The following is a 27,282-nucleotide window of genomic DNA, read 5'->3' as shown; positions in this document are numbered from 1 at the left end:
TTTCTACTTTTCTATCTTTTCTATAAAAACTATTAACACTAGAAAAACTAGAAAATCTAGAAAAACTAGAAAAACTAGAAACACTTGAAAAACTAAAAAAAATTAAAAGTAGAAAAACATTTCTAGTTTTTCTACTTTAAATTGTTTTTAGTTTTTCTAGTTTTTCTTTTTTTTCAATTATTTCTAAGCTTTCTAGAAAAGATAGAAAAACTAGAATAGTTTTTTAGTTTTTTAGAAAAACTAGAAATCCTGAAAAAATTGAAAATTTAGAAAAACTAGAAAAATTAGAAATTCTAAAAAACTAGAAATCCTAAAAAACTAGAAAAAATTAAAAGTAGAAAAACTAGAAAAATTTTTCTACTTTAAACTTTTTTAGTTTTTCAAGTGTCTGGTTTTTCTAGTTTTTCTAGTTTTTCTAGATTTTCTAGTTTTTCTAGTGTTAATAGTTTTTATAGAAAAGAAAGAAAGAAACTAGAAAAACTAGAAATACTTGAAAAACTAGAAAAAATTGAAAAACTAAAAAAGCATTATAAGTTTTTATAGTTTCTCTAATTTACCAATCTTTTCTATCTTTTCTATAAAACCTATAAAATCTAGAAAAACTGAAAAACTAGAATTCCTGAAAAAAAAGAAAAACTAGAAAAAATTAAAAAACTAGAAAAAATTGAAAAATTAAAAAAAATTGAAATTTAGAAAAACTAGAAATCCTGAAAAAATTGAAAAAATTGAAAATCTAGAAATCCTGAAAAAATTAAAAAACTAGAAAAATTGAAAAAATTAAAAAACTAGAAATCCTAAAAACTAGAAAACTAGAAAAACTAGAAAAAATTGAAAAACTAGAAAAACTAGAAATCCTGACAAAATTGAAAAACTAGAAAAACTAGAAAAAATAGAAATCTAGAAAAACTAGAATAGTTTTCTAGTTTTTAGAAAAACTAGAAATCCTGAAAAAATTGAAAAACTAGAAAAACTAGAAATCCTGAATAAATTGGAAAACTAGAAAAACTAGAAATCCTGAAAAAATTGAAAATTTAGAAAAACTAGAAAAAATTGAAATTAAGAAAAACTAGAAGAACTAGAAAAATTGAAAAACTAGAAATCCTGAAAAAATTAAAAAACTAGAAAAATAGAAAAATTGAAAAAATTGAAAAACTAGAAATCCTGAAAAAATTTAAAAAATTGAAAAAATTGAAAAACTAGAAATCCTGAAAAAATTGAAATACTAGAAAAACTAGAAATCCTGAAAAAATTGAAAATTTAAAAAAACTAGATTTTATTACAACTGAAAGTGATAAAATCACTTTTAAATAAACGCTTCGATGCGAATCTGTGGATAGTAGTTCAAACCAGTTATAGCGGCTTAGAAGATATCGTGGGACCAGCAATAATGCACTTAAAATTTAATATTTAGTCTTGTGCAGGGTGGATACGATAAGGGTTGATCGTCTGTCTATAAAAATGTACTGTCATATTTACCCATGTATCGTAATAAATATAATGAAAATATTTTCATTTTACAGATTTTTAAAGAAATTGTATATGTTGTAGTTCCATTGTAGATCTACCTTCGGCCTAATTTTCAGATCTAAATCTCTAAAACTTTGCTTGAAAAAGTGAAATAAAGAAAAAAATTCTATCCCTTATAAGGGAAAGGGCTTATGATTTTTTTTTTGGTTTGTTAATGTTTATCGATAGTACTATATTTGAGGAACAATTCATATAAATTTGGAACATTTTCGACTATTTTTAAAAAAGTTATAGAGCATCGTAATTTTAAGTTGAAAAATTTGTACATTTTTTTCTCAATTTTTATATAAGGAATAAAAATATCTAATAATAACACTGTCATTTTTGTAACGGCAATTAACGTTTGCCTGAGCTCTATATGTTTATTCTCCATTGACTGTTTGTTAATAACATAGACATTGCTTATCATTTTTACCAAAATTTAAGTACACAACTGTGTGTGTTATGTTACAGGTTTGGACGCCCAAGACAGTCCAGCATTAGTATATTTAGATGAATAAATCAATAACCAGATTACAGTAAGTACACCTAAATGCTACATAATATCTAAATGTTCTTCTGCTGACAGAAGGGATGCCAAATAATATCAAATTTCAACTATTCGAATAAATAAATTCAAAAAATCGCATTAAAAAAAAATATTTTATTATTTGAGTAAAACATTTTTTTGTACATTCTTTGCAAATTTGTTTTACTATCATTTGTAGTTGTAAAAAACTGACAATGAATTTAAAGCCAACGACACATGTAAGACATTGATAAATTATAATAATAACACACGTGCAAATTGAAAATATTAAAAACAAACAAAATCACTACTACAAATAAATCTTATTTAAACCATTATAAAAATAAACTTAAATTTAAAAAGTAATGACACACATGCAATTAATTTACTAAGACATTTTTAAAACGTTATTATAAAGAAATACAAAAATAAATAAATAGATAAAATAAAAAATACAGTGCATAAGTTAGACAAAAAAAAAATTTTCTTTAATGTCAATTTTCTTCGACAGTAAATGTAATAGAGAATATAAAAATATTTAAAATTTAGTGATTTTACGTTACGTGAACATACTCAAGTCTTATAAATTGAATGTCAGCCGAATAAAATGCATTGACTAGTATAGGATCAGTGGGGGTTTGTAACTTCCTATTCACTGAAACATGCAAATCAAAAATTATAGAAGTAATATACTATAAGGATAGTAATTATTGACACACACATAAGACGTCAAAATAGGAATGTTTGAGAACAATTGGAAATAATTGTTGTAACGCTTTACAGCAGTAAAGAAGTCTCGACTCTGGAATATAAGTCTTGACCGATGTGTCAGTGTTACTCGACGTTGTGATAGGTAGGAGTATGCTTTTGTATAGTATAATTATCCAAGCTATAAAATGAACTTACGCTAATTGTACACAATGATTTTTTTGAATCTACGCTCGACACAGTTGGTGAAGTATTCAAAGGTCTAGGCGCTACTGATGAAACGGAAACTATTTTAATGCAGCTATCATCTTCATCTTCATCTTCGCTGATAAGAGATGAGTATAGTGAAGTGTCCGGACAACTGATAATCTTTGCTTTTTTATTTTCATAATATTCATCAATGTCCTGATGGTCTTCCGTTTGTCGTCGTTTGATAGGTTCTTTTTCTTCGCTGTAATCTATGGAAAAAAAAAGATTAAAATAAAGAATGTTTGTCTATTATTTGGGTTAGGATTTAAAACGCCGAGTCAGAAAACATAATACGTTGTCGATGGGAATATAATAAGAACATTAGCTGTAAGCTAACATGTCAATAACTTTATCTTGGATAATAAATTAAATGGTGTCTTATGCAACAAATGTGCAAGTTGTTTAAATTCAAAGGAAAAAAAAGTAAGTCTGGTCACATCAGTTAATTCAGATAAATGTAATGCATTCGATAAAAAAAATCTTAAAAAGTACCTTCAAAAAGACATTTCTTTGGAATTTGCAAGATGCAACCAACTAATAACAAAAATTATTTTAAATGGTTTCATTATAAATAAAAAAAACCTTTCTTTAAAACATTTTAAATTTGACGCAAATACTTTTTTTTTTTTAGACCACTAAGAAAAATTAAAACCAAACCTACCTAATTTGGTGTTTTTGACTTTATGTTTATTCGCAGGATGTGTCAATTTCCAATCTCTGTACAGGTTTATCTTTGATTCGTTGTTGGTGCTTAGATAATTGTATTCGTGCTTTTCAACCCATCGGAGATATTCTTCGAGCGAAAGTATTAAGCTCTCAGGGTTTCCCTCGGCTACGGATTCCTCGATAAGCGTACGGACTCCTTGCACAGTGTTGGCTATCATTTTGAAATTATCTTCGTTAGGTTTGAACTGGGATCTCGATCGAAACGTTTTACATATGCCTAAACAAAGTAGGAAATTGTTTTAAAAAAAGAGAAACAACAAAAAATCAACGTTATCTCACCTTTGAGCCTAGGCAATTCGTCTTCCAGATCTCTGTTTTCAAATGGTTCTCCTTTAAGACCGCCATCGAACTAGGGTAAAGTTAAAAACAAATAATTAGCTTAAAAAAGATAAATCATTTACATTTTTTTACATAAGTTCTCCTGTAAAAACGCATAGTTACCTTCTTATCATTGGAAGTTTTATGATAGTACAGTCGCAGATCGGGCATTATACTGAAGTAAAAATACTCTTCGGTACCATCATTGCTTTTCCATACTGTACATTTCTCTTCTTTACATTTTACAACAATGTCCTTCATACTTTTATATTTAAACTAAAAAAAAAAAAAACAGTTTACGAATAATTACTTTTAAAAAAATTAGCTCTCAAAATATGTCGTAGCTTAAATTAAAAAGCCGTAACTCTATAAATACTTTGGTTTTAATCAAACTAAAAGATTCTAAAAAGCATAGAAGTTTCATGAAGATTTTTACTTTTTTTTTTTGGAAGCAATATCTAAAAAACAAGCTGCATCGCATCAAGCCATTCATCTAGCATTCGGTTTGGCCTGAACCGTCCAAAGCACGCAGGCGAGTCCAGTACTATCTTGTATTTAAAATACCTACGGTAAAATTAAATTAGAATGCAACAATTTTTGTCATATTCCAAATTTTGACTTGATAATGTTGAATTTTTTTTTTATCTACCACCATTGTTTTTTTTATTTTAACTTGACTTCAAATTGTGTAAAACTCGGTCCGCGATGGTCTTACAGTAAACACACCGATTTTTAAATAAAAATATTGATATGACATCCCCCATTAAATTATCATCTTCTATATAATTACATTATGCAGTGCATCGTGTACTAAGCGTTCTTGGTGAAAGCCAACTCCAATAAAAATATTGATTAAAACGTTAGTTATTTAGTTGGTTTGACTTATAATTTTGATAATATTTTCAAGTTGTACTAATCTAATTGTTTGTGTAAATTTGACTATGAATGTTGTAAATTAACACGTCCGAACTGTACCGTGAAATATTTTGTAGGTATTTTAAATTTTAAAATCTTTGTTTATTTTTATTTAATTGTGAAGTTGGATTTAAGATATTTTAGCGGTTCATACCGATGCGCACCGATAGGACACATTTAAGAAAACCGTTTGATTGTGTGGCCGTTCACTTCTGATAACGTTATTTTTATTTATCACAATTTCCTTTTTGTTATCAAAAAAAAAAAATACAAGCAATAAAAGCAGCGATATTTTCTACACTAAGCTACAAGCTTTTTTTAAAGATAGGTTAGGTTAAAAAAAAAAGAAATAGTAAATAAATTGAATTTAAATTTTTAAGTCGTCAACTAAGATGTATTGTTATGATTAATTAATAATCACAAAAGTCGTAAGAAAAAAACATAAGACGGCCAAATGCAAAATAAAAAAAAACATTATGCAAGCATGCAAACTTGTGTGACATTGGCTTTTTGGCCATAAAATAATATTAACAGCAATTATTATCCGTGAATTAGTTTCAATGAAGAATTGGTCGATATTTTGAAAAAATAAACATTTTTAATTCTTTCAACAAATACACTGTCAATATGATTATTATTATCTTATATTGATCGCATTATGTTTGCAGTTAATTTATTGTTCAGACTTTGAAATAAAAAAAAATTAAAAATAATCGCGTATGACTTGGCCGGCTATGCAAAAACTACTGGTAAATAAAATTTAAACAAGCTCCGAGATCTACTTAACTATGGTTTTTAATATTTTATGCAGGATTATTAAACTTACCAGTACATGATCGCACAGTCCTTTAAGTAACCAGACTTTAACCAAGTATGGCAATTCAAAATATTCTTTATCGATTAATGGGTTCTTGTCGCCCACGACAGTCCAAAAATCTCGATGGATGCCGAATTCTTTGAAAACCTAAATAAAAATCACAAGTAGTTTCAATTGTAAAAAAAAACAATCTCTTTTTGCCATTATAATATACGTATGGTGCCATCGTATTGATTTGTTACAAATTTAAACACTTACCTTAGCTTTGCCTTGGTCCTTTTCGTGGTAAACTTCAAACCAACTCGATATTTTTTTCGACAATTTCTCGGTCCAAACTTTGTATGACATTAAATTATTGATACATCTCTTACCGCTCATCGGCCCCAACAATAATGTCATTATTTTACTCATTAACGTCGACTCTTTAGGTATCAAAAACATCCCTTCGATTTCGCCTTGATATACATCTCCGATATGAAAAGTCCCAGCAAGAGCAGATACGAAGTTTCCGATTTCAGCCAACTGAAAAAAAATTATATTTATACAATTTTAGTATTAACGTATAATATAAATTTAAAATTGCATCGAAGCTAAAAGTATAAAATTAAATTTTTCATACAAACCTCCCACATTGAAGTTACATATTGACTGTGGCAATCAAAATCGATTTCATTTTTCCTTCTATTTAGTTCTTCTAATAACATAACACTTTTCTCAGTTAGGGCAATCTTATCCTCAATAGCGTTATGATATATCTTCAATCGTTCTGGACGACAATGAGCGACACTTTTTAATAACTTTGAATCATAATGGTCTGAAATGACAATTTAAATTTAAATAAATACCCATTATTAAATATATATATATATATGTTAACAATATTCGTTTAACAGTAATACAAAATTAACACAAGCAACTACGACATCACAAATTTTGTAATAAATATGAAAATACCTTTAGGGTATAAGTATTTATAGTCGTAAGTCTTCTCCGTTTTAAATATATCCAACGCCTGTTGAACATCTGTTGTACTCTTTAGACGTCTGTAACACAATCAAATAATAATATATAAATTAAATAGTTGTTTTCCTTAAGGTACAACTGTGTGATCGATCATAAGTGCGTAGGTTGATGAGATGAATTATTTAAATGAAACGTTCACTAAAATTAGCTGTTAACATAAATTGTTAAAGCCATTGGTTGTTGTACTAAATTTATTATGAGGAGGCACTTATGAACAATTATAATTTATTATTTGTAAAATATTATTACTCGTCCAGGCAAAAAATACATTCATCCAACAATTTTTCAACGTTCAAAGCAGCATAAGTAGTCTTATGTCTAGGGCCAAAATATTTGTAACAGTTCAACAAAAGACATCGTATTTCCGTAATCACATCGGCAAACGACTTGTATTCTCCGTCTTCCGCATTCATTTCGACTAAAATTATAGATTATATTTATTAGACTATTTTTTAAAATCCAACGAAAATATGACAGCGTTTACTATAAACGTTTTATTTTATACATACTCTCGTATAAGTCTCTGTTGTCTCTTTTATCAATGTATTCTAGGTAATCCAAATTATGAGCAATTACTTGAACACATTGTGGAGCTACTGTATAGAGTTGCCTTATTATTCTATAAATATTTGTATTATTATTATTACTGTTTCAAAATATTATTTGTAAATTTGAAAAATAAAATAATTTAATGCTTACAATATGGCTTGGTGTAGTTCTTGCTTTTTTTCATCCACAAAATTCGTTGACTCGTCCATGTTTACCTAAACATACAAAAATTGCGGTTTATAGATGTTATTGATTTTCAAACAAATATATATATTTATATACAGATAGATTTCCACAAATATTTAGTCAATAGAATCATGTTTTTTCCGTTGAATATTTAACACAATACTTTTAATCTCGTGTTTAATTAAATTACTATTTAATAACATATATTTTACTTATAGAAATACAGTTTTTACCTATGTTAGTGCCTGCACAACTTTAAATTGTGCTATCCTTAAGAGTTAAAATGCGATAGGTCACTACGAAACCATTCATCGCAACACAAGTAGTTTCAACGCAAATCAAATAAAACTAAACATTAGAATTTCAATAAACATATAGGTATATACCTATATTTTATTAACTAGTTTTCATAAAAAAAATAAACATTATTAATTATTTATCATATTATTATAATGTCTACTATTTTTTCATCAGTTAATAATGTAAACAATTCAATGATAACCACCACCTATATCATCCCTCTTATCACATTCGACTCTTAATCTAATTATTATTACCAAAAAAAAAAAAAAAAATGATTAGCAAATCCAAGTTTACCAATGATTCGATTATAATAATACAAATAAAAATCGATAAATGTATCGATTGTATAACCTACCTAAGAAATAAACGCACAATTATTTTTTTTAAATTAACGCTATGGCTTTTATTTTTAGTCATACTGTTATAATTTTAGAATTGCCCAAACAAAGGTAGAAAGCAAAATAGTTGACATAAAATACACTAAAAGCTATATAAATTAGCGTTTATGTATTATTTCACGGTATTCAAATAGTTTTAAATATGCCTAGTGACAATAGTAAAATTAAATGTTTTCTTTTAATTTTTAAATAAAAATATTTTTTTTTTAAAGATAATATTAAATTCAAATTAATTTCAATTTTTCTGTGTTCACTTGACTATAGAAACGACACTTATCGCATAAAATAGTTACTAAACGTAGCTTAAGTATTGTGACCACGTTTGTTAAAATCTAAATGAAAAATTGGACATAACATTATGCCAATATCTCATAAATAGTATATGGATTATAAAACCCAGAAAAAAAAATTTTTAACATAGTAGTTATTTAAGTCAATGGTGTAAACATTTAATTGTGAGCGCAAACACAGTTCCCATAAAGTAACCGCAAAATAAAAATATTGCTGAGTAATATAGGGACAAAATACTAATTCTTTGATTGAGTTTGAACTGTTCTAAGAACATCAGAGACGAGTGAAAGTGTTTAGTTCTTTTTAAACAGCCATAAGATATAAAGACACTACGCTGCTCTGATAAAACTGAATTAGCGTTGTGTATTCTAATAATTAATTTTTGAATAAGAGTAATAAAAATGTATAAACTTATTAATTAAATTGTATAAATATCAATAAAATAAATAGGGATAGCTACTGGTAAGAACTTGTACTGCATGTTAACATGATTTTGACGCCAGAGAGTTGTCATACGAAATGTTCAAAAAATGTTATGTTATTTTTTTAAAAATAATAGCCCAAACAAAAAAAAATCCTTCGGGTTATTTAATTTTGTACAAATCACTCTTCATACCACCTAGTTTCATTTCAATAATTGTTGCAAAAAAAATTCGGGATCATTGTGTTATAGTAAGATAAACAGATACATTTTTTAAATTTAGTTTAGAAATTGTGGTGAATTTTTTAAATGATTATTCTCTGGACTAATATTTTAACTTGAAATTTCTGTTTGTACAAACGTTCAAAAAAAAAAACAACGCTCAGAAGGACCGTCGACGAAATACACGTTGGTAATTTAAAGTGATTTAATACATTTTTAAATAAAATAAATAACAAATTTATCATTTATTTACCTGGAGGTCGGTGGTCATCATCGGATCTGCGTCAATGTCCATTAGACTTCTTTGGATATTGGAATATTCTTGAAATAAACACTGTTAGAAGAGACTCGTTACAACGTTGTGCTCGTCCGGAAACCGAATGTCGTTTGCCAAAAAACCAAAATATGATTCACCAGCTAATGTTTGGGACACGCCATTACAATAGATAAGGTCTACGGTCAAAATTTCAAATGCGCCATCTACCGCGACCAGCAGGTACCTACAACCTCTTTGAGCGTTTCCAAAGAGATTGTAAGCGACCCGTACCTGTTGTGGCGGGCTCGGGACAATTTCAAAACCGAATAATATTACCTATTATACTTCTCATCGTGTTTATGATTATAATGAAGAATGTATTTATTACCTTGGAAAAGGTTATTTTTCATATCGTTCAACTAATTAACACAACCCGCGTACATCAAGGTAAATAAAAACGGCTGTAATCGTATCTTTTGTGGGCTACAAGAGTCTTATTACTAATCGATTTTCAATGATCTCAGAGTGACCGATTTTTGTGGCTTCATCGTTTATTATTAGTTTACAATATTGTTGATTATCAATGTTTATATTTAAACATACGAAACAATAATCAGAAGCGGACACCCAAAACAATTTGGCAAAACAAAGTTTTAGGTTTTAAATTGTTTTTTTATTGGTTTTTAGGAGAGGGAAACAAGATAAATACTTCTCCTTCCCCTCTCCTCTTTCTCGTTAAAAGCGAACCGGTTATTGGCCGCTGGTACTAATATTAGTTAAAGTAATTGACATACGTTTATTTGTAATTAGTATAGTATGTTAGATAAAATAGGGTTAAATAATTGTATTATAATAACGTAATGATACAATTTTATTACTTTAACTAAAAATAACATTTTAGTGAGATCATTTTAGTTTTTTTAACTAAAAATAACATTATAATGAGATCTATACTCGATTTCGTTGATTTGTGTTTATATGTATCTATCTTTATTAAATATAATCAACAGTTTCGATAGGAACGAAATAAAAAAAGGCGAAAATTTAAGTTCAATTAAATTAATTTAAAAGTAAAAAAAAAAAAAATTGGGCTAGTTAAGAGGCAAAAAAATAGACATTATTTAACAAAAATTTATCTAGTAACAATTTTAAGTAAACCGACTAATTTTAATGAAAATAAATATTACGTTTATCTAGTTATAAAACTTTAAGTTATTTTTCTCCGAGTTATGGACCTAACCGAACGTTTTCCAGCGTTATCTATTGGGCGGATTTCAATTTTTATTTTCTTTGTGTGAAGTTTACTATTTTCTCTATGCGGGCCAAGAGGCCGATTTCTTATTTAGCCATTTGAAAATACCGTAAAAATATAAACGTGTAAACCAAAGCGTTCCGTTTTGAAATAGTGTATAGTTTTACACGCTGTTTGTTTAAAAAAAAAGTGTTGTATCACAGTGTACACTTTTTTCACACCGACCGTAGAGTAGGTGTAATACCTAATTTTCGGCGTTGGTCGTTATCATATTTCTTATCAACCAAATTGTATTATCAATAGAAAACAGTTATCAGTTGATTAATCCTACACCAAAAACACGTTTGTTTTGAAATACCACACCATTTACACTTGACGCTAATTGGTGTAATTTTTTGTCAAAACGAACAAAGCTATTATTGTACCAAAATTGAATTTTTCAATGTATTAAGTCGAAAACTTATATTTTCGACCTAAGTCGTTTGTACCAAGCATATCCAGTATATATATATATTTTATTGATATAATAATATATATTATATGCATTGATAACACACCTAAATCCCACCAGAATGGCGGACCGTCGGCTTCAATTCTTATCGCTAGTTAGCAATCTAGTTTATTATATATATCTGTGTATCAAAGTCTCTTGTACTCTCTCTTTCGTTTAACGTCTTGTACACGCTAAATAATAACAATAGTAATGTTATAATATTTGCGAACAATACAAAAATTGCAATCTTCGTACTACCGGGGGAGGGGTTGGGGGGTGTTTTAGCCGTCGCCATTCTGCGGTAGTCAATAATAGTAAACGGCCACCACTTGGGTGGTGCAAAACAGCTCGGCGTTGCGGTAATTCTCGTGGACCAGCCGATCGGTTTTCTCGTCCCACAGGCACCGCATGCCGATGGTGACCGACTGCCAACGATGCGCCCCGATGAACGTGTGTGCAATTATCTTGTACCGGGACCCCGCCGGGCGTGTGTCGTCGCATATCTCCTTGACGCGGCGCTCCACGTCCCGGACAACGGCCCGGCAAGTGACCTTGTGGTCCAGGTCTTCCCACGTCTTCCCGGCCAGGTAATCCGAGTGGACGGTTTGCACGGCGGTCCTGACCAGCCGCTCGTTGAACGCGTCCCTCAGCCGGGGCCTGACCCTGAACCCGCCGAGCGATTGTAACGATTCGTCCGCTCGCTTGTGGTCGTACTCCCAGTTCGGTTTGCCCGCAAAGATTTTCTCTGTCTCCGCCGTCGTCATGTCTTCGTAACCTCGGCCCTCTTACACCCACACACAATGTATACTAACATACATAAAATATAGATAACAGGCAACACTTGGTTTTTAATCCAAAACAAACGCATCCCAAAAAAAAAAAAAAAAAGCCCCGTGACACGGTATAAACACAGCATGCGTTGCCCGGCTAACGGTCGCCTATGGCACGGGGGAAGCGTGTTATTACCCGGGTTGGCGTTGAGAATTTAAATTTAACAATAATATCAATTAAATACATAGGTAAAACTCAAACCTCGGCAAAGTATATTATATTTTTTACTGTGACTCGACCATGTCGTATCAATTGTATGTTAGGTATAATATAGTATACATAATAATATACATTATAATGTATATACTATATATACATTATTAAAACTTATAAAAACACATTGCCCCTTTTCCGCAGTCGGGTATTGACATATTATATAAATAATCAAAAAATATAAAAATCCAAATAATAAATAATATGGTTTGTCCGACGAACATAGATCCTTTTTTTTTTTTTGTACCGGTCTTCGAATTTCGAATCCGACCTTTACAAGTATAATATAGTTATCTAAAGAACGACAATAGTAATGAAGGGTGTTTTTAAAAATACTATATAAGACCGCAGCGTAGGTATATGCCTATTGTTATCAAATGTGTATAAATTCCGATTGTTTGGTAAATATCTATGGCATTGTTGAATAGGTAAAAAAATAACCAGGCCAAATGCTGATGAAAAAAGGTTCCCAATGCTATAAAGGCTAAAATTTTTCATCTACCTAAAATAAATCGAAATGATTTTATCAAACGACTAAGTGTGACAAAAAAAAAATCAATCATTTTAGAGATAAAAAAATGATTTGGGCTATAAAATAGGTTTTTAATCCAAAACAAACGCTTCCCAAAAAAAAAAAAAAAAAGCCCCGTGACACGGTATAAACACAGCATGCGTTGCCCGGCTAACGGTAGCCTATGGCACGGGGGAAGCGTGTTATTACCCGGGTTGGCGTTGAGAATTTAAATTTAACAATAATATCAATTAAATACATAGGTAAAACTCAAACCTCGGTAATACTTTATTACATAAAAATTAACATATTGTTGAAAACGGGTGTTGATTAAACGAGTGAAATCCGCATCGAAATCGGCTTGGCTCTAAACATGTCCGTGATTAATGCACTTGATAATAGGTTTACTTTTATGGACGACAATGCGTTTACCGGAAAATATGTTATGCTTTTAAGACATCCTTAAAATTGTATAAATAATATATAAAGCGCATACCGCTAGAATATATAATACACAAATCCGTTTTTTCAAGAAATAGCCAAATATAATTTTTTTAACTTCATCGTTTAAATGCTGGATCAATTTTTTTTTGGTTAATTTAGTTTTGTAATATGATAGTACCTATTATAAAATGTTTAATGCTATTAACGAAATTTAATTTTTAGCGGTTACCTTTTTCTGCCGGTATTCAAACAAAAGTACATTTTATGTATGATTACTTAGGACTAGGTGAGTTGACAACCAATGAAATAAAATTTTTGTGTTTTCGAACAAGGAAAATAATAATAAAATTTGGTTGTTTTATTTATTTATAGTAATATACGCCAAACGGCTTTTTATAAATTAGAAAATTATATATATATATATAACTTTCTAATTTATAAAAAGTCGTTTGACGTAAATTACTCTAAATAAATAAAATAAATAAATAAAACAACCAAATTTTATTATTATTTTCCTATATATATATATGTAGTGATATTAAAAATACACAAATCAACCAAAAGAAAACGAAACAAAGCAAAACAAAACAACAAAAAATATACATGTTAAGAAGGTTGATTGATTTTTTTTTGTCACACTTAGTCGTTTGATAAAATCATTTTCGATTTATTTTAGGTAGATGAAAAATTTTAGCCTTTATAGCATTGGGAACCTTTTTTCATCAGCATTTGGCCTGGTTATTTTTTTACCTATTCAACAATGCCATAGATATTTACCAAACAATCGGAATTTATACACATTTGATAACAATAGGCATATACCTACGCTGCGGTCTTATATAGTATTTTTAAAAACACCCTTCATTACTATTGTCGTTCTTTAGATAACTATATTATACTTGTAAAGGTCGGATTCGAAATTCGAAGACCGGTACAAAAAAAAAAAAAGGATCTATGTTCGTCGGACAAACCATATTATTTATTATTTGGATTTTTATATTTTTTGATTATTTATATAATATGTCAATACCCGACTGCGGAAAAGGGGCAATGTGTTTTTATAAGTTTTAATAATGTATATATAGTATATACATTATAATGTATATTATTATGTATACTATATTATACCTAACATACAATTGATACGACATGGTCGAGTCACAGTAAAAAATATAATATACTTTGCCGAGGTTTGAGTTTTACCTATGTATTTAATTGATATTATTGTTAAATTTAAATTCTCAACGCCAACCCGGGTAATAACACGCTTCCCCCGTGCCATAGGCGACCGTTAGCCGGGCAACGCATGCTGTGTTTATACCGTGTCACGGGGCTTTTTTTTTTTTTTTTTGGGATGCGTTTGTTTTGGATTAAAAACCAAGTGTTGCCTGTTATCTATATTTTATGTATGTTAGTATACATTGTGTGTGGGTGTAAGAGGGCCGAGGTTACGAAGACATGACGACGGCGGAGACAGAGAAAATCTTTGCGGGCAAACCGAACTGGGAGTACGACCACAAGCGAGCGGACGAATCGTTACAATCGCTCGGCGGGTTCAGGGTCAGGCCCCGGCTGAGGGACGCGTTCAACGAGCGGCTGGTCAGGACCGCCGTGCAAACCGTCCACTCGGATTACCTGGCCGGGAAGACGTGGGAAGACCTGGACCACAAGGTCACTTGCCGGGCCGTTGTCCGGGACGTGGAGCGCCGCGTCAAGGAGATATGCGACGACACACGCCCGGCGGGGTCCCGGTACAAGATAATTGCACACACGTTCATCGGGGCGCATCGTTGGCAGTCGGTCACCATCGGCATGCGGTGCCTGTGGGACGAGAAAACCGATCGGCTGGTCCACGAGAATTACCGCAACGCCGAGCTGTTTTGCACCACCCAAGTGGTGGCCGTTTACTATTATTGACTACCGCAGAATGGCGACGGCTAAAACACCCCCCAACCCCTCCCCCGGTAGTACGAAGATTGCAATTTTTGTATTGTTCGCAAATATTATAACATTACTATTGTTATTATTTAGCGTGTACAAGACGTTAAACGAAAGAGAGAGTACAAGAGACTTTGATACACAGATATATATAATAAACTAGATTGCTAACTAGCGATAAGAATTGAAGCCGACGGTCCGCCATTCTGGTGGGATTTAGGTGTGTTATCAATGCATATAATATATATTATTATATCAATAAAATATATATATATACTGGATATGCTTGGTACAAACGACTTAGGTCGAAAATATAAGTTTTCGACTTAATACATTGAAAAATTCAATTTTGGTACAATAATAGCTTTGTTCGTTTTGACAAAAAATTACACCAATTAGCGTCAAGTGTAAATGGTGTGGTATTTCAAAACAAACGTGTTTTTGGTGTAGGATTAATCAACTGATAACTGTTTTCTATTGATAATACAATTTGGTTGATAAGAAATATGATAACGACCAACGCCGAAAATTAGGTATTACACCTACTCTACGGTCGGTGTGAAAAAAGTGTACACTGTGATACAACACTTTTTTTTTAAACAAACAGCGTGTAAAACTATACACTATTTCAAAACGGAACGCTTTGGTTTACACGTTTATATTTTTACGGTATTTTCAAATGGCTAAATAAGAAATCGGCCTCTTGGCCCGCATAGAGAAAATAGTAAACTTCACACAAAGAAAATAAAAATTGAAATCCGCCCAATAGATAACGCTGGAAAACGTTCGGTTAGGTCCATAACTCGGAGAAAAATAACTTAAAGTTTTATAACTAGATAAACGTAATATTTATTTTCATTAAAATTAGTCGGTTTACTTAAAATTGTTACTAGATAAATTTTTGTTAAATAATGTCTATTTTTTTGCCTCTTAACTAGCCCAATTTTTTTTTTTTTTACTTTTAAATTAATTTAATTGAACTTAAATTTTCGCCTTTTTTTATTTCGTTCCTATCGAAACTGTTGATTATATTTAATAAAGATAGATACATATAAACACAAATCAACGAAATCGAGTATAGATCTCATTATAATGTTATTTTTAGTTAAAAAAACTAAAATGATCTCACTAAAATGTTATTTTTAGTTAAAGTAATAAAATTGTATCATTACGTTATTATAATACAATTATTTAACCCTATTTTATCTAACATACTATACTAATTACAAATAAACGTATGTCAATTACTTTAACTAATATTAGTACCAGCGGCCAATAACCGGTTCGCTTTTAACGAGAAAGAGGAGAGGGGAAGGAGAAGTATTTATCTTGTTTCCCTCTCCTAAAAACCAATAAAAAAACAATTTAAAACCTAAAACTTTGTTTTGCCAAATTGTTTTGGGTGTCCGCTTCTGATTATTGTTTCGTATGTTTAAATATAAACATTGATAATCAACAATATTGTAAACTAATAATAAACGATGAAGCCACAAAAATCGGTCACTCTGAGATCATTGAAAATCGATTAGTAATAAGACTCTTGTAGCCCACAAAAGATACGATTACAGCCGTTTTTATTTACCTTGATGTACGCGGGTTGTGTTAATTAGTTGAACGATATGAAAAATAACCTTTTCCAAGGTAATAAATACATTCTTCATTATAATCATAAACACGATGAGAAGTATAATAGGTAATATTATTCGGTTTTGAAATTGTCCCGAGCCCGCCACAACAGGTACGGGTCGCTTACAATCTCTTTGGAAACGCCCAAAGAGGTTGTAGGTACCTGCTGGTCGCGGTAGATGGCGCATTTGAAATTTTGACCGTACACCTTATCTATTGTAATGGCGTGTCCCAAACATTAGCTGGTGAATCATATTTTGGTTTTTTGGCAAACGACATTCGGTTTCCGGACGAGCACAACGTTGTAACGAGTCTCTTCTAACAGTGTTTATTTCAAGAATATTCCAATATCCAAAGAAGTCTAATGGACATTGACGCAGATCCGATGATGACCACCGACCTCCAGGTAAATAAATGATAAATTTGTTATTTATTTTATTTAAAAATGTATTAAATCACTTTAAATTACCAACGTGTATTTCGTCGACGGTCTTTCTGAGCGTTGTTTTTTTTTTGAACGTTTGTACAAACAGAAATTTCAAGTTAAAATATTAGTCCAGAGAATAATCATTTAAAAAATTCACCACAATTTCTAAACTAAATTTAAAATTTTATCAGTTTATCTTACCATAACACAATGATCCCGAATTTTTTTTGCAATAATTATTGAAATGAAACTAGGTGGTATGAAGAGTGATTTGTACAAAATTAAATAACCCGAAGGATTTTTTTTTGTTTGAGCTATTATTTTTAAAAAAATAACATAACATTTTTTGAACATTTCGTATGACAACTCTCTGACGTCAAAATCATGTTAACATGCAGTACAAGTTCTTACCAGTAGCTATCCCTATTTATTTTCTTGATATTTATACAATTTAATTAATAAGTTTATACATTTTTATTACTCTTATTCAAAAATTAATTATTAGAATACACAACGCTAATTCAGTTTTATCAGAGCAGCGTAGTGTCTTTATATCTTATGGCTGTTTAAAAAGAACTAAACACTTTCACTCGTCTCTGATGTTCTTAGAACAGTTCAAACTCAATCAAAGAATTAGTATTTTGTCCCTATATTACTCAGCAATATTTTTATTTTGCGGTTACTTTATGGGAACTGTGTTTGCGCTCACAATTAAATGTTTACACCATTGACTTAAATAACTACTATGTTAAAAATTTTTTTTTCTGGGTTTTATAATCCATATACTATTTATGAGATATTGGCATAATGTTATGTCCAATTTTTCATTTAGATTTTAACAAACTTGGTCACAATACTTAAGCTACGTTTAGTAACTATTTTATGCGATAAGTGTCGTTTCTATAGTCAAGTGAACACAGAAAAATTGAAATTAATTTGAATTTAATATTATCTTTAAAAAAAAATATTTTTATTTAAAAACTAAAAGAAAACATTTAATTTTACTATTGTCACTAGGCATATTTAAAACTATTTGAATACCGTGAAATAATACATAAACGCTAATTTATATAGCTTTTAGTGTATTTTATGTCAACTATTTTGCTTTCTACCTTTGTTTGGGCAATTCTAAAATTATAACAGTATGACTAAAAATAAAAGCCATAGCGTTAATTTAAAAAAAACAATTGTGCGTTTATTTCTTAGGTAGGTTATACAATCGATACATTTATCGATTTTTATTTGTATTATTATAATCGAATCATTGGTAAACTTGGATTTGCTAATCATTTTTTTTTTTTTTTTGGTAATAATAATTAGATTAAGAGTCGAATGTGATAAGAGGGATGATATAGGTGGTGGTTATCATTGAATTGTTTACATTATTAACTGATGAAAAAATAGTAGACATTATAATAATATGAAAAATAATTAATAATGTTTATTTTTTTTATGAAAACTAGTTAATAAAATATAGGTATATACCTATATGTTTATTGAAATTCTAATGTTTAGTTTTATTTGATTTGCGTTGAAACTACTTGTGTTGCGATGAATGGTTTCGTAGTGACCTATCGCATTTTAACTCTTAAGGATAGCACAATTTAAAGTTGTGCAGGCACTAACATAGGTAAAAACTGTATTTCTATAAGTAAAATATATGTTATTAAATAGTAATTTAATTAAACACGAGATTAAAAGTATTGTGTTAAATATTCAACGGAAAAAACATGATTCTATTGACTAAATATTTGTGGAAATCTATCTGTATATAAATATATATATTTGTTTGAAAATCAATAACATCTATAAACCGCAATTTTTGTATGTTTAGGTAAACATGGACGAGTCAACGAATTTTGTGGATGAAAAAAAGCAAGAACTACACCAAGCCATATTGTAAGCATTAAATTATTTTATTTTTCAAATTTACAAATAATATTTTGAAACAGTAATAATAATAATACAAATATTTATAGAATAATAAGGCAACTCTATACAGTAGCTCCACAATGTGTTCAAGTAATTGCTCATAATTTGGATTACCTAGAATACATTGATAAAAGAGACAACAGAGACTTATACGAGAGTATGTATAAAATAAAACGTTTATAGTAAACGCTGTCATATTTTCGTTGGATTTTAAAAAATAGTCTAATAAATATAATCTATAATTTTAGTCGAAATGAATGCGGAAGACGGAGAATACAAGTCGTTTGCCGATGTGATTACGGAAATACGATGTCTTTTGTTGAACTGTTACAAATATTTTGGCCCTAGACATAAGACTACTTATGCTGCTTTGAACGTTGAAAAATTGTTGGATGAATGTATTTTTTGCCTGGACGAGTAATAATATTTTACAAATAATAAATTATAATTGTTCATAAGTGCCTCCTCATAATAAATTTAGTACAACAACTAATGGCTTTAACAATTTATGTTAACAGCTAATTTTAGTGAACGTTTCATTTAAATAATTCATCTCATCAACCTACGCACTTATGATCGATCACACAGTTGTACCTTAAGGAAAACAACTATTTAATTTATATATTATTATTTGATTGTATTACAGACGTCTAAAGAGTACAACAGATGTTCAACAGGCGTTGGATATATTTAAAACGGAGAAGACTTACGACTATAAATACTTATACCCTAAAGGTATTTTCATATTTATTACAAAATTTGTGATGTCGTAGTTGCTTGTGTTAATTTTGTATTACTGTTAAACGAATATTGTTAACATATATATATATTTTTTTAATAATGGGTATTTATTTAAATTTAAATTGTCATTTCAGACCATTATGATTCAAAGTTATTAAAAAGTGTCGCTCATTGTCGTCCAGAACGATTGAAGATATATCATAACGCTATTGAGGATAAGATTGCCCTAACTGAGAAAAGTGTTATGTTATTAGAAGAACTAAATAGAAGGAAAAATGAAATCGATTTTGAATGCCACAGTCAATATGTAACTTCAATGTGGGAGGTTTGTATGAAAAATTTAATTTTATACTTTTAGCTTCGATGCAATTTTAAATTTATATTATACGTTAATACTAAAATTGTATAAATATAATTTTTTTTCAGTTGGCTGAAATCGGAAACTTCGTATCTGCTCTTGCTGGGACTTTTCATATCGGAGATGTATATCAAGGCGAAATCGAAGGGATGTTTTTGATACCTAAAGAGTCGACGTTAATGAGTAAAATAATGACATTATTGTTGGGGCCGATGAGCGGTAAGAGATGTATCAATAATTTAATGTCATACAAAGTTTGGACCGAGAAATTGTCGAAAAAAATATCGAGTTGGTTTGAAGTTTACCACGAAAAGGACCAAGGCAAAGCTAAGGTAAGTGTTTAAATTTGTAACAAATCAATACGATGGCACCATACGTATATTATAATGGCAAAAAGAGATTGTTTTTTTTTACAATTGAAACTACTTGTGATTTTTATTTAGGTTTTCAAAGAATTCGGCATCCATCGAGATTTTTGGACTGTCGTGGGCGACAAGAACCCATTAATCGATAAAGAATATTTTGAATTGCCATACTTGGTTAAAGTCTGGTTACTTAAAGGACTGTGCGATCATGTACTGGTAAGTTTAATAATCCTGCATAAAATATTAAAAACCATAGTTAAGTAGATCTCGGAGCTTGTTTAAATTTTATTTAACAGTAGTTTTTGCATAGCCGGCCAAGTCATACGCGATTATTTTTAATTTTTTTTTATTTCAAAGTCTGAACAATAAATTAACTGCAAACATAATGCGATCAATATAAGATAATAATAATCATATTGACAGTGTATTTGTTGAAAGAATTAAAGATGTTTATTTTTTCAAAATATCGACCAATTCTTCATTGAAACTAATTCACGGATAATAATTGCTGTTAATATTATTTTATGGCCAAAAAGCCAATGTCACACAAGTTTGCATGCTTGCATAATGTTTTTTTTTATTTTGCATTTGGCCGTCTTATGTTTTTTTCTTACGACTTTTGTGATTATTAATTAATCATAACAATACATCTTAGTTGACGACTTAAAAATTTAAATTCAATTTATTTACTATTTCTTTTTTTTTTAACCTAACCTATCTTTAAAAAAAGCTTGTAGCTTAGTGTAGAAAATATCGCTGCTTTTATTGCTTGTATTTTTTTTTTTGATAACAAAAAAGAAAATTGTGATAAATAAAAATAACGTTATCAGAAGTGAACGGCCACACAATCAAACGGTTTTCTTAAATGTGTCCTATCGGTGCGCATCGGTATGAACCGCTAAAATATCTTAAATCCAACTTCACAATTAAATAAAAATAAACAAAGATTTTAAAATTTAAAATACCTACAAAATATTTCACGGTACAGTTCGGACGTGTTAATTTACAACATTCATAGTCAAATTTACACAAACAATTAGATTAGTACAACTTGAAAATATTATCAAAATTATAAGTCAAACCAACTAAATAACTAACGTTTTAATCAATATTTTTATTGGAGTTGGCTTTCACCAAGAACGCTTAGTACACGATGCACTGCATAATGTAATTATATAGAAGATGATAATTTAATGGGGGATGTCATATCAATATTTTTATTTAAAAATCGGTGTGTTTACTGTAAGACCATCGCGGACCGAGTTTTACACAATTTGAAGTCAAGTTAAAATAAAAAAACAATGGTGGTAGATAAAAAAAAAATTCAACATTATCAAGTCAAAATTTGGAATATCACAAAAATTGTTGCATTTTAATTTAATTTTACCGTAGGTATTTTAAATACAAGATAGTACTGGACTCGCCTGCGTGCTTTGGACGGTTCAGGCCAAACCGAATGCTAGATGAATGGCTTGATGCGATGCAGCTTGTTTTTTTAGATATTGCTTCCAAAAAAAAAAGTAAAAATCTTCATGAAACTTCTATGCTTTTTAGAATCTTTTAGTTTGATTAAAACCAAAGTATTTATAGAGTTACGGCTTTTTAATTTAAGCTACGACATATTTTGAGAGCTAATTTTTTTAAAAGTAATTATTCGTAAACTGTTTTTTTTTTTTTTAGTTTAAATATAAAAGTATGAAGGACATTGTTGTAAAATGTAAAGAAGAGAAATGTACAGTATGGAAAAGCAATGATGGTACCGAAGAGTATTTTTACTTCAGTATAATGCCCGATCTGCGACTGTACTATCATAAAACTTCCAATGATAAGAAGGTAACTATGCGTTTTTACAGGAGAACTTATGTAAAAAAATGTAAATGATTTATCTTTTTTAAGCTAATTATTTGTTTTTAACTTTACCCTAGTTCGATGGCGGTCTTAAAGGAGAACCATTTGAAAACAGAGATCTGGAAGACGAATTGCCTAGGCTCAAAGGTGAGATAACGTTGATTTTTTGTTGTTTCTCTTTTTTTAAAACAATTTCCTACTTTGTTTAGGCATATGTAAAACGTTTCGATCGAGATCCCAGTTCAAACCTAACGAAGATAATTTCAAAATGATAGCCAACACTGTGCAAGGAGTCCGTACGCTTATCGAGGAATCCGTAGCCGAGGGAAACCCTGAGAGCTTAATACTTTCGCTCGAAGAATATCTCCGATGGGTTGAAAAGCACGAATACAATTATCTAAGCACCAACAACGAATCAAAGATAAACCTGTACAGAGATTGGAAATTGACACATCCTGCGAATAAACATAAAGTCAAAAAAACCAAATTAGGTAGGTTTGGTTTTAATTTTTCTTAGTGGTCTAAAAAAAAAAAAAAGTATTTGCGTCAAATTTAAAATGTTTTAAAGAAAGGTTTTTTTTATTTATAATGAAACCATTTAAAATAATTTTTGTTATTAGTTGGTTGCATCTTGCAAATTCCAAAGAAATGTCTTTTTGAAGGTACTTTTTAAGATTTTTTTTATCGAATGCATTACATTTATCTGAATTAACTGATGTGACCAGACTTACTTTTTTTTCCTTTGAATTTAAACAACTTGCACATTTGTTGCATAAGACACCATTTAATTTATTATCCAAGATAAAGTTATTGACATGTTAGCTTACAGCTAATGTTCTTATTATATTCCCATCGACAACGTATTATGTTTTCTGACTCGGCGTTTTAAATCCTAACCCAAATAATAGACAAACATTCTTTATTTTAATCTTTTTTTTTCCATAGATTACAGCGAAGAAAAAGAACCTATCAAACGACGACAAACGGAAGACCATCAGGACATTGATGAATATTATGAAAATAAAAAAGCAAAGATTATCAGTTGTCCGGACACTTCACTATACTCATCTCTTATCAGCGAAGATGAAGATGAAGATGATAGCTGCATTAAAATAGTTTCCGTTTCATCAGTAGCGCCTAGACCTTTGAATACTTCACCAACTGTGTCGAGCGTAGATTCAAAAAACTCATTGTGTACAATTAGCGTAAGTTCATTTTATAGCTTGGATAATTATACTATACAAAAGCATACTCCTACCTATCACAACGTCGAGTAACACTGACACATCGGTCAAGACTTATATTCCAGAGTCGAGACTTCTTTACTGCTGTAAAGCGTTACAACAATTATTTCCAATTGTTCTCAAACATTCCTATTTTGACGTCTTATGTGTGTGTCAATAATTACTATCCTTATAGTATATTACTTCTATAATTTTTGATTTGCATGTTTCAGTGAATAGGAAGTTACAAACCCCCACTGATCCTATACTAGTCAATGCATTTTATTCGGCTGAAATTCAATTCATAAGACTTGAGTATGTTCACGTAACGTAAAATCACTAAATTTTAAATATTTTTATATTCTCTATTACATTTACTGTCGAAGAAAATTGACATTAAAGAAAATTTTTTTTTGTCTAACTTATGCACTGTATTTTTTATTTTATCTATTTATTTATTTTTGTATTTCTTTATAATAACGTTTTAAAAATGTCTTAGTAAATTAATTGCATGTGTGTCATTACTTTTTAAATTTAAGTTTATTTTTATAATGGTTTAAATAAGATTTATTTGTAGTAGTGATTTTGTTTGTTTTTAATATTTTCAATTTGCACGTGTGTTATTTTTATAATTTATCAATGTCTTACATGTGTCGTTGGCTTTAAATTCATTGTCAGTTTTTTACAACTACAAATGATAGTAAAACAAATTTGCAAAGAATGTACAAAAAAATGTTTTACTCAAATAATAAAATATTTTTTTTTAATGCAATTTTTTGAATTTATTTATTCGAATAGTTGAAATTTGATATTATTTGGCATCCCTTCTGTCAGCAGAAGAACATTTAGATATTATGTAGCATTTAGGTGTACTTACTGTAATCTGGTTATTGATTTATTCATCTAAATATACTAATGCTGGACTGTCTTGGGCGTCCAAACCTGTAACATAACACACACAGTTGTGTACTTAAATTTTGGTAAAAATGATAAGCAATGTCTATGTTATTAACAAACAGTCAATGGAGAATAAACATATAGAGCTCAGGCAAACGTTAATTGCCGTTACAAAAATGACAGTGTTATTATTAGATATTTTTATTCCTTATATAAAAATTGAGAAAAAAATGTACAAATTTTTCAATTTAAAATTACGATGCTCTATAACTTTTTTAAAAATAGTCGAAAATGTTCCAAATTTATATGAATTGTTCCTCAAATATAGTACTATCGATAAACATTAACAAACCAAAAAAAAAATGATAAACCCTTTCCCTTATAAGGGATAGAATTTTTTTCTTTATTTCACTTTTTCAAGCAAATTTTAGAGATTTAGATCTGAAAATTAGGCCGAAGATAGATCTACAATGGAACTACAACATATACAATTTCTTTAAAAATATGTAAAATGAAAATATTTTCATTATATTTTTAATTACGATACATGGGTAACTATGACAGTACATTTTTATAGACAGACGATCAACCCTTATCGTATCCACCCTGCACAAGACTAAATATTAAATTTTAAGTGCATTATTGCTGGTCCCACGATATCTTCTAAGCCGCTATAACTGGTTTGAACTAACTATCCACAGATTCGCATCGAAGCGTTTATTTAAAAGTGATTTTATCACTTTCAGTTGTAATAAAATCTAGTTTTTTTAAATTTTCAATTTTTTCAGGATTTCTAGTTTTTCTAGTATTTCAATTTTTTCAGGATATCTAGTTTTTCAATTTTTTCAATTTTATCAGGATTTCTAGTTTTTCTAGTTTTTTAATTTTTTCAGGATTTCTAGTTTTTCAATTTTTTTCATTTTTTCTAGTTTTTCTAGTTTTTTAATTAAATCAGGATTTCTAGTTTTTCTAAATTTTCAATTTTTTCAGGATTTCTAGTTTTTCTAGTTTTTCAATTTTTTCAGGATTTCTAGAATTTCTAAAAAACTAGAAAACTATTCTAGTTTTTCTAGTTTTTCAATTTTGTCAGGATTTCTAGTTTTTTAGTTTTTCAATTTTTTCTAGTTTTTCTAGTTTTTTAGGATTTCTAGTTTTTCTAGTTTTTCTAAATTTTCAATTTTTTCAGGATTTCTAGTTTTGCTAAGAAACTAAAAAACTATTCTAGTTTTTCTAGTTTTTAAATTTTTCTATTTTTTCAATTTTTTCAATTTTTTCAATTTTTTCTTTTTTTCTAGTTTTTCAATTTTTTCAGGATTTCTAGTTTATCTAAAAAACTAAAAAACTATTCTAGTTTTTCTAGTTTTTCAATTTTTTCTGGTTTTTCTAGTTTTTCAATTTTGTCAGGATTTCTAGTTCTTCTAGTTTTTCAATTATTTCTAGTTTTTCTAGTTTTTCTAGTTTTTCTATCTTTTCTAAAAACACTAGAAAAAATTGAAAAACCTGAAAAAAATTGAAAAACTAGAAAAACTAAAAAAACTTTTTTAGTTTTTCTAGTTTTCAATTTTTTCTAGTTTTTCTAGTTTTTCTATTTTTTCTATTTTTTCTAGTTTTTCAAGTGTTTCTAATATTTCTAGTTTTTCTAGTTTTTCTATCTTTCTGAAAACCATTCAGAATTTGCAAATAACAGAATGGAAATTTATGAGTTTGGTGTTTTTGGACAATACGTGCTATACTCGAGATAAACCGAACATGACCGAAGAAAACCCACAGAAAAGATGCGTTAGTATCCCGGACGTTAAAGTACCATATGAAAACTACGGTGTGATGCCACCCTTTACGGTTACTGAAGATGTGGGATACAGTTTTATATTCACTGGATATTCGCTGTCAACCAATGTACAAAGTATAAACAGTTTTATGGCCTTTATACTGGACACCTATATCGGTCGTGCCGTAGGTCAATCATTGACCGCAGTGATGAAGAACTATGTAGATGAAGGTCGTTACGTCGAGGCATTTATTCGGTTTATGAACGTGATCGAAAGTGAAGGCATTTCGATGTTGAGTAGATTATGTCATGTATCAAATAAATTGATAACAAAGAAGGCATCGAAGGATATTAATGAGGTCTTTGATACCATCATTCCTATAATAGAACTCATTTACAACAAGTTTAAATTGCATTTAATATCGACTGAGCCGGTGCGTCAAATGGAAGCCGCCATAGACGTAGTAAGAGTGTCAGAAAGGGGGGGTTTGAAAGAACGAAAAGAATTCTTCAAACTGACATGCATGGAGTTTAGTCAACGGTATGGTAACATGATGGACTTGGTTAGTACAGGCGTATATGCCGACGTCGAACTTCTAGAGGCTACCCAAATGGCCAGACAAGAACTAAAACGTATTTTAGAACGTGCAACCAGGTACTTCAAAAAAGAAACGGACGCTGAACCACCCGGTGGTGGCGAACTGCAACAACTCTTAAGGAAATGAATAGACAATTGTCATGTTTACGGGTGGCAACGGCTTGGACCAAAATCTACACACACATATTTTAACTATTACTTAAAAAATTGATAAAAATTAAAGCTTGCATGTATGCATATTATAAAATAGTAATGTATTAACCTCAAAATATCCTTTCGTTTGACAAAAAGTCCTTATGCGTTATCTAATAATAAAATTCTACGTTATAAATGTAAAAAATGTTTTAAAAAATTACAAACTTTCTTTTATTATAATTATTATACTATAATTTTTCGCTTA

At 29.6% G+C, this 27,282-nt stretch overlaps 4 protein-coding genes across 4 annotated transcripts; 2 read left to right on the top strand and 2 right to left on the bottom strand.

Annotated features, from left to right (window-relative positions):
- Positions 1-2,583: 2,583 nt before the first annotated feature.
- Positions 2,584-9,539, bottom strand: LOC126844089 (uncharacterized). Its single transcript, XM_050581944.1, has 13 exons — positions 9,415-9,539; positions 7,491-7,555; positions 7,301-7,410; positions 7,041-7,209; positions 6,723-6,811; positions 6,392-6,582; positions 6,027-6,290; positions 5,778-5,915; positions 4,160-4,312; positions 3,998-4,067; positions 3,654-3,935; positions 2,942-3,201; positions 2,584-2,690 (listed from the first exon to the last, which is right to left on the bottom strand). Exons 1-13 carry the CDS (start codon positions 9,454-9,456, stop codon positions 2,688-2,690), a joined length of 1,836 nt encoding a protein of 611 aa, XP_050437901.1. The 5' UTR covers positions 9,457-9,539; the 3' UTR covers positions 2,584-2,687.
- Positions 9,540-11,467: 1,928 nt separating this feature from the next.
- Positions 11,468-11,926, bottom strand: LOC126844092 (dynein light chain Tctex-type protein 2B-like). Its single transcript, XM_050581947.1, has one exon. It carries the CDS (start codon positions 11,924-11,926, stop codon positions 11,468-11,470), a length of 459 nt encoding a protein of 152 aa, XP_050437904.1.
- A 2,693-nt stretch (positions 11,927-14,619) lies between these two features.
- On the top strand, positions 14,620-15,078 carry LOC126844091 (dynein light chain Tctex-type protein 2B-like). The gene has a single exon (XM_050581946.1). The coding sequence runs from the start codon at positions 14,620-14,622 to the stop codon at positions 15,076-15,078; it is 459 nt and encodes a 152-aa protein (XP_050437903.1).
- A 2,006-nt stretch (positions 15,079-17,084) lies between these two features.
- LOC126844090 (uncharacterized) lies at positions 17,085-27,009 on the top strand. Its single transcript, XM_050581945.1, has 14 exons — positions 17,085-17,131; positions 18,987-19,051; positions 19,132-19,241; positions 19,333-19,501; positions 19,731-19,819; positions 19,960-20,150; positions 20,252-20,515; positions 20,627-20,764; positions 22,229-22,381; positions 22,474-22,543; positions 22,606-22,887; positions 23,017-23,058; positions 23,342-23,601; positions 26,188-27,009. The coding sequence occupies exons 1-14, from the start codon at positions 17,090-17,092 to the stop codon at positions 27,007-27,009; spliced, it is 2,697 nt and encodes an 898-aa protein (XP_050437902.1). The 5' UTR covers positions 17,085-17,089.
- The last annotated feature ends 273 nt before the right edge of the window (positions 27,010-27,282 follow it).

Source organism: Adelges cooleyi, unplaced genomic scaffold (assembly GCF_023614345.1).
Source record: "Adelges cooleyi isolate 19-005CV unplaced genomic scaffold, UGA_ACOO_1.1 ACOO_flye_CR_arks_rails_tigmint_CR_PRNA_62, whole genome shotgun sequence".
Classification (NCBI taxonomy): domain Eukaryota; kingdom Metazoa; phylum Arthropoda; class Insecta; order Hemiptera; family Adelgidae; genus Adelges; species Adelges cooleyi.
This window is presented reverse-complemented; position numbering and strand designations above follow the sequence as displayed.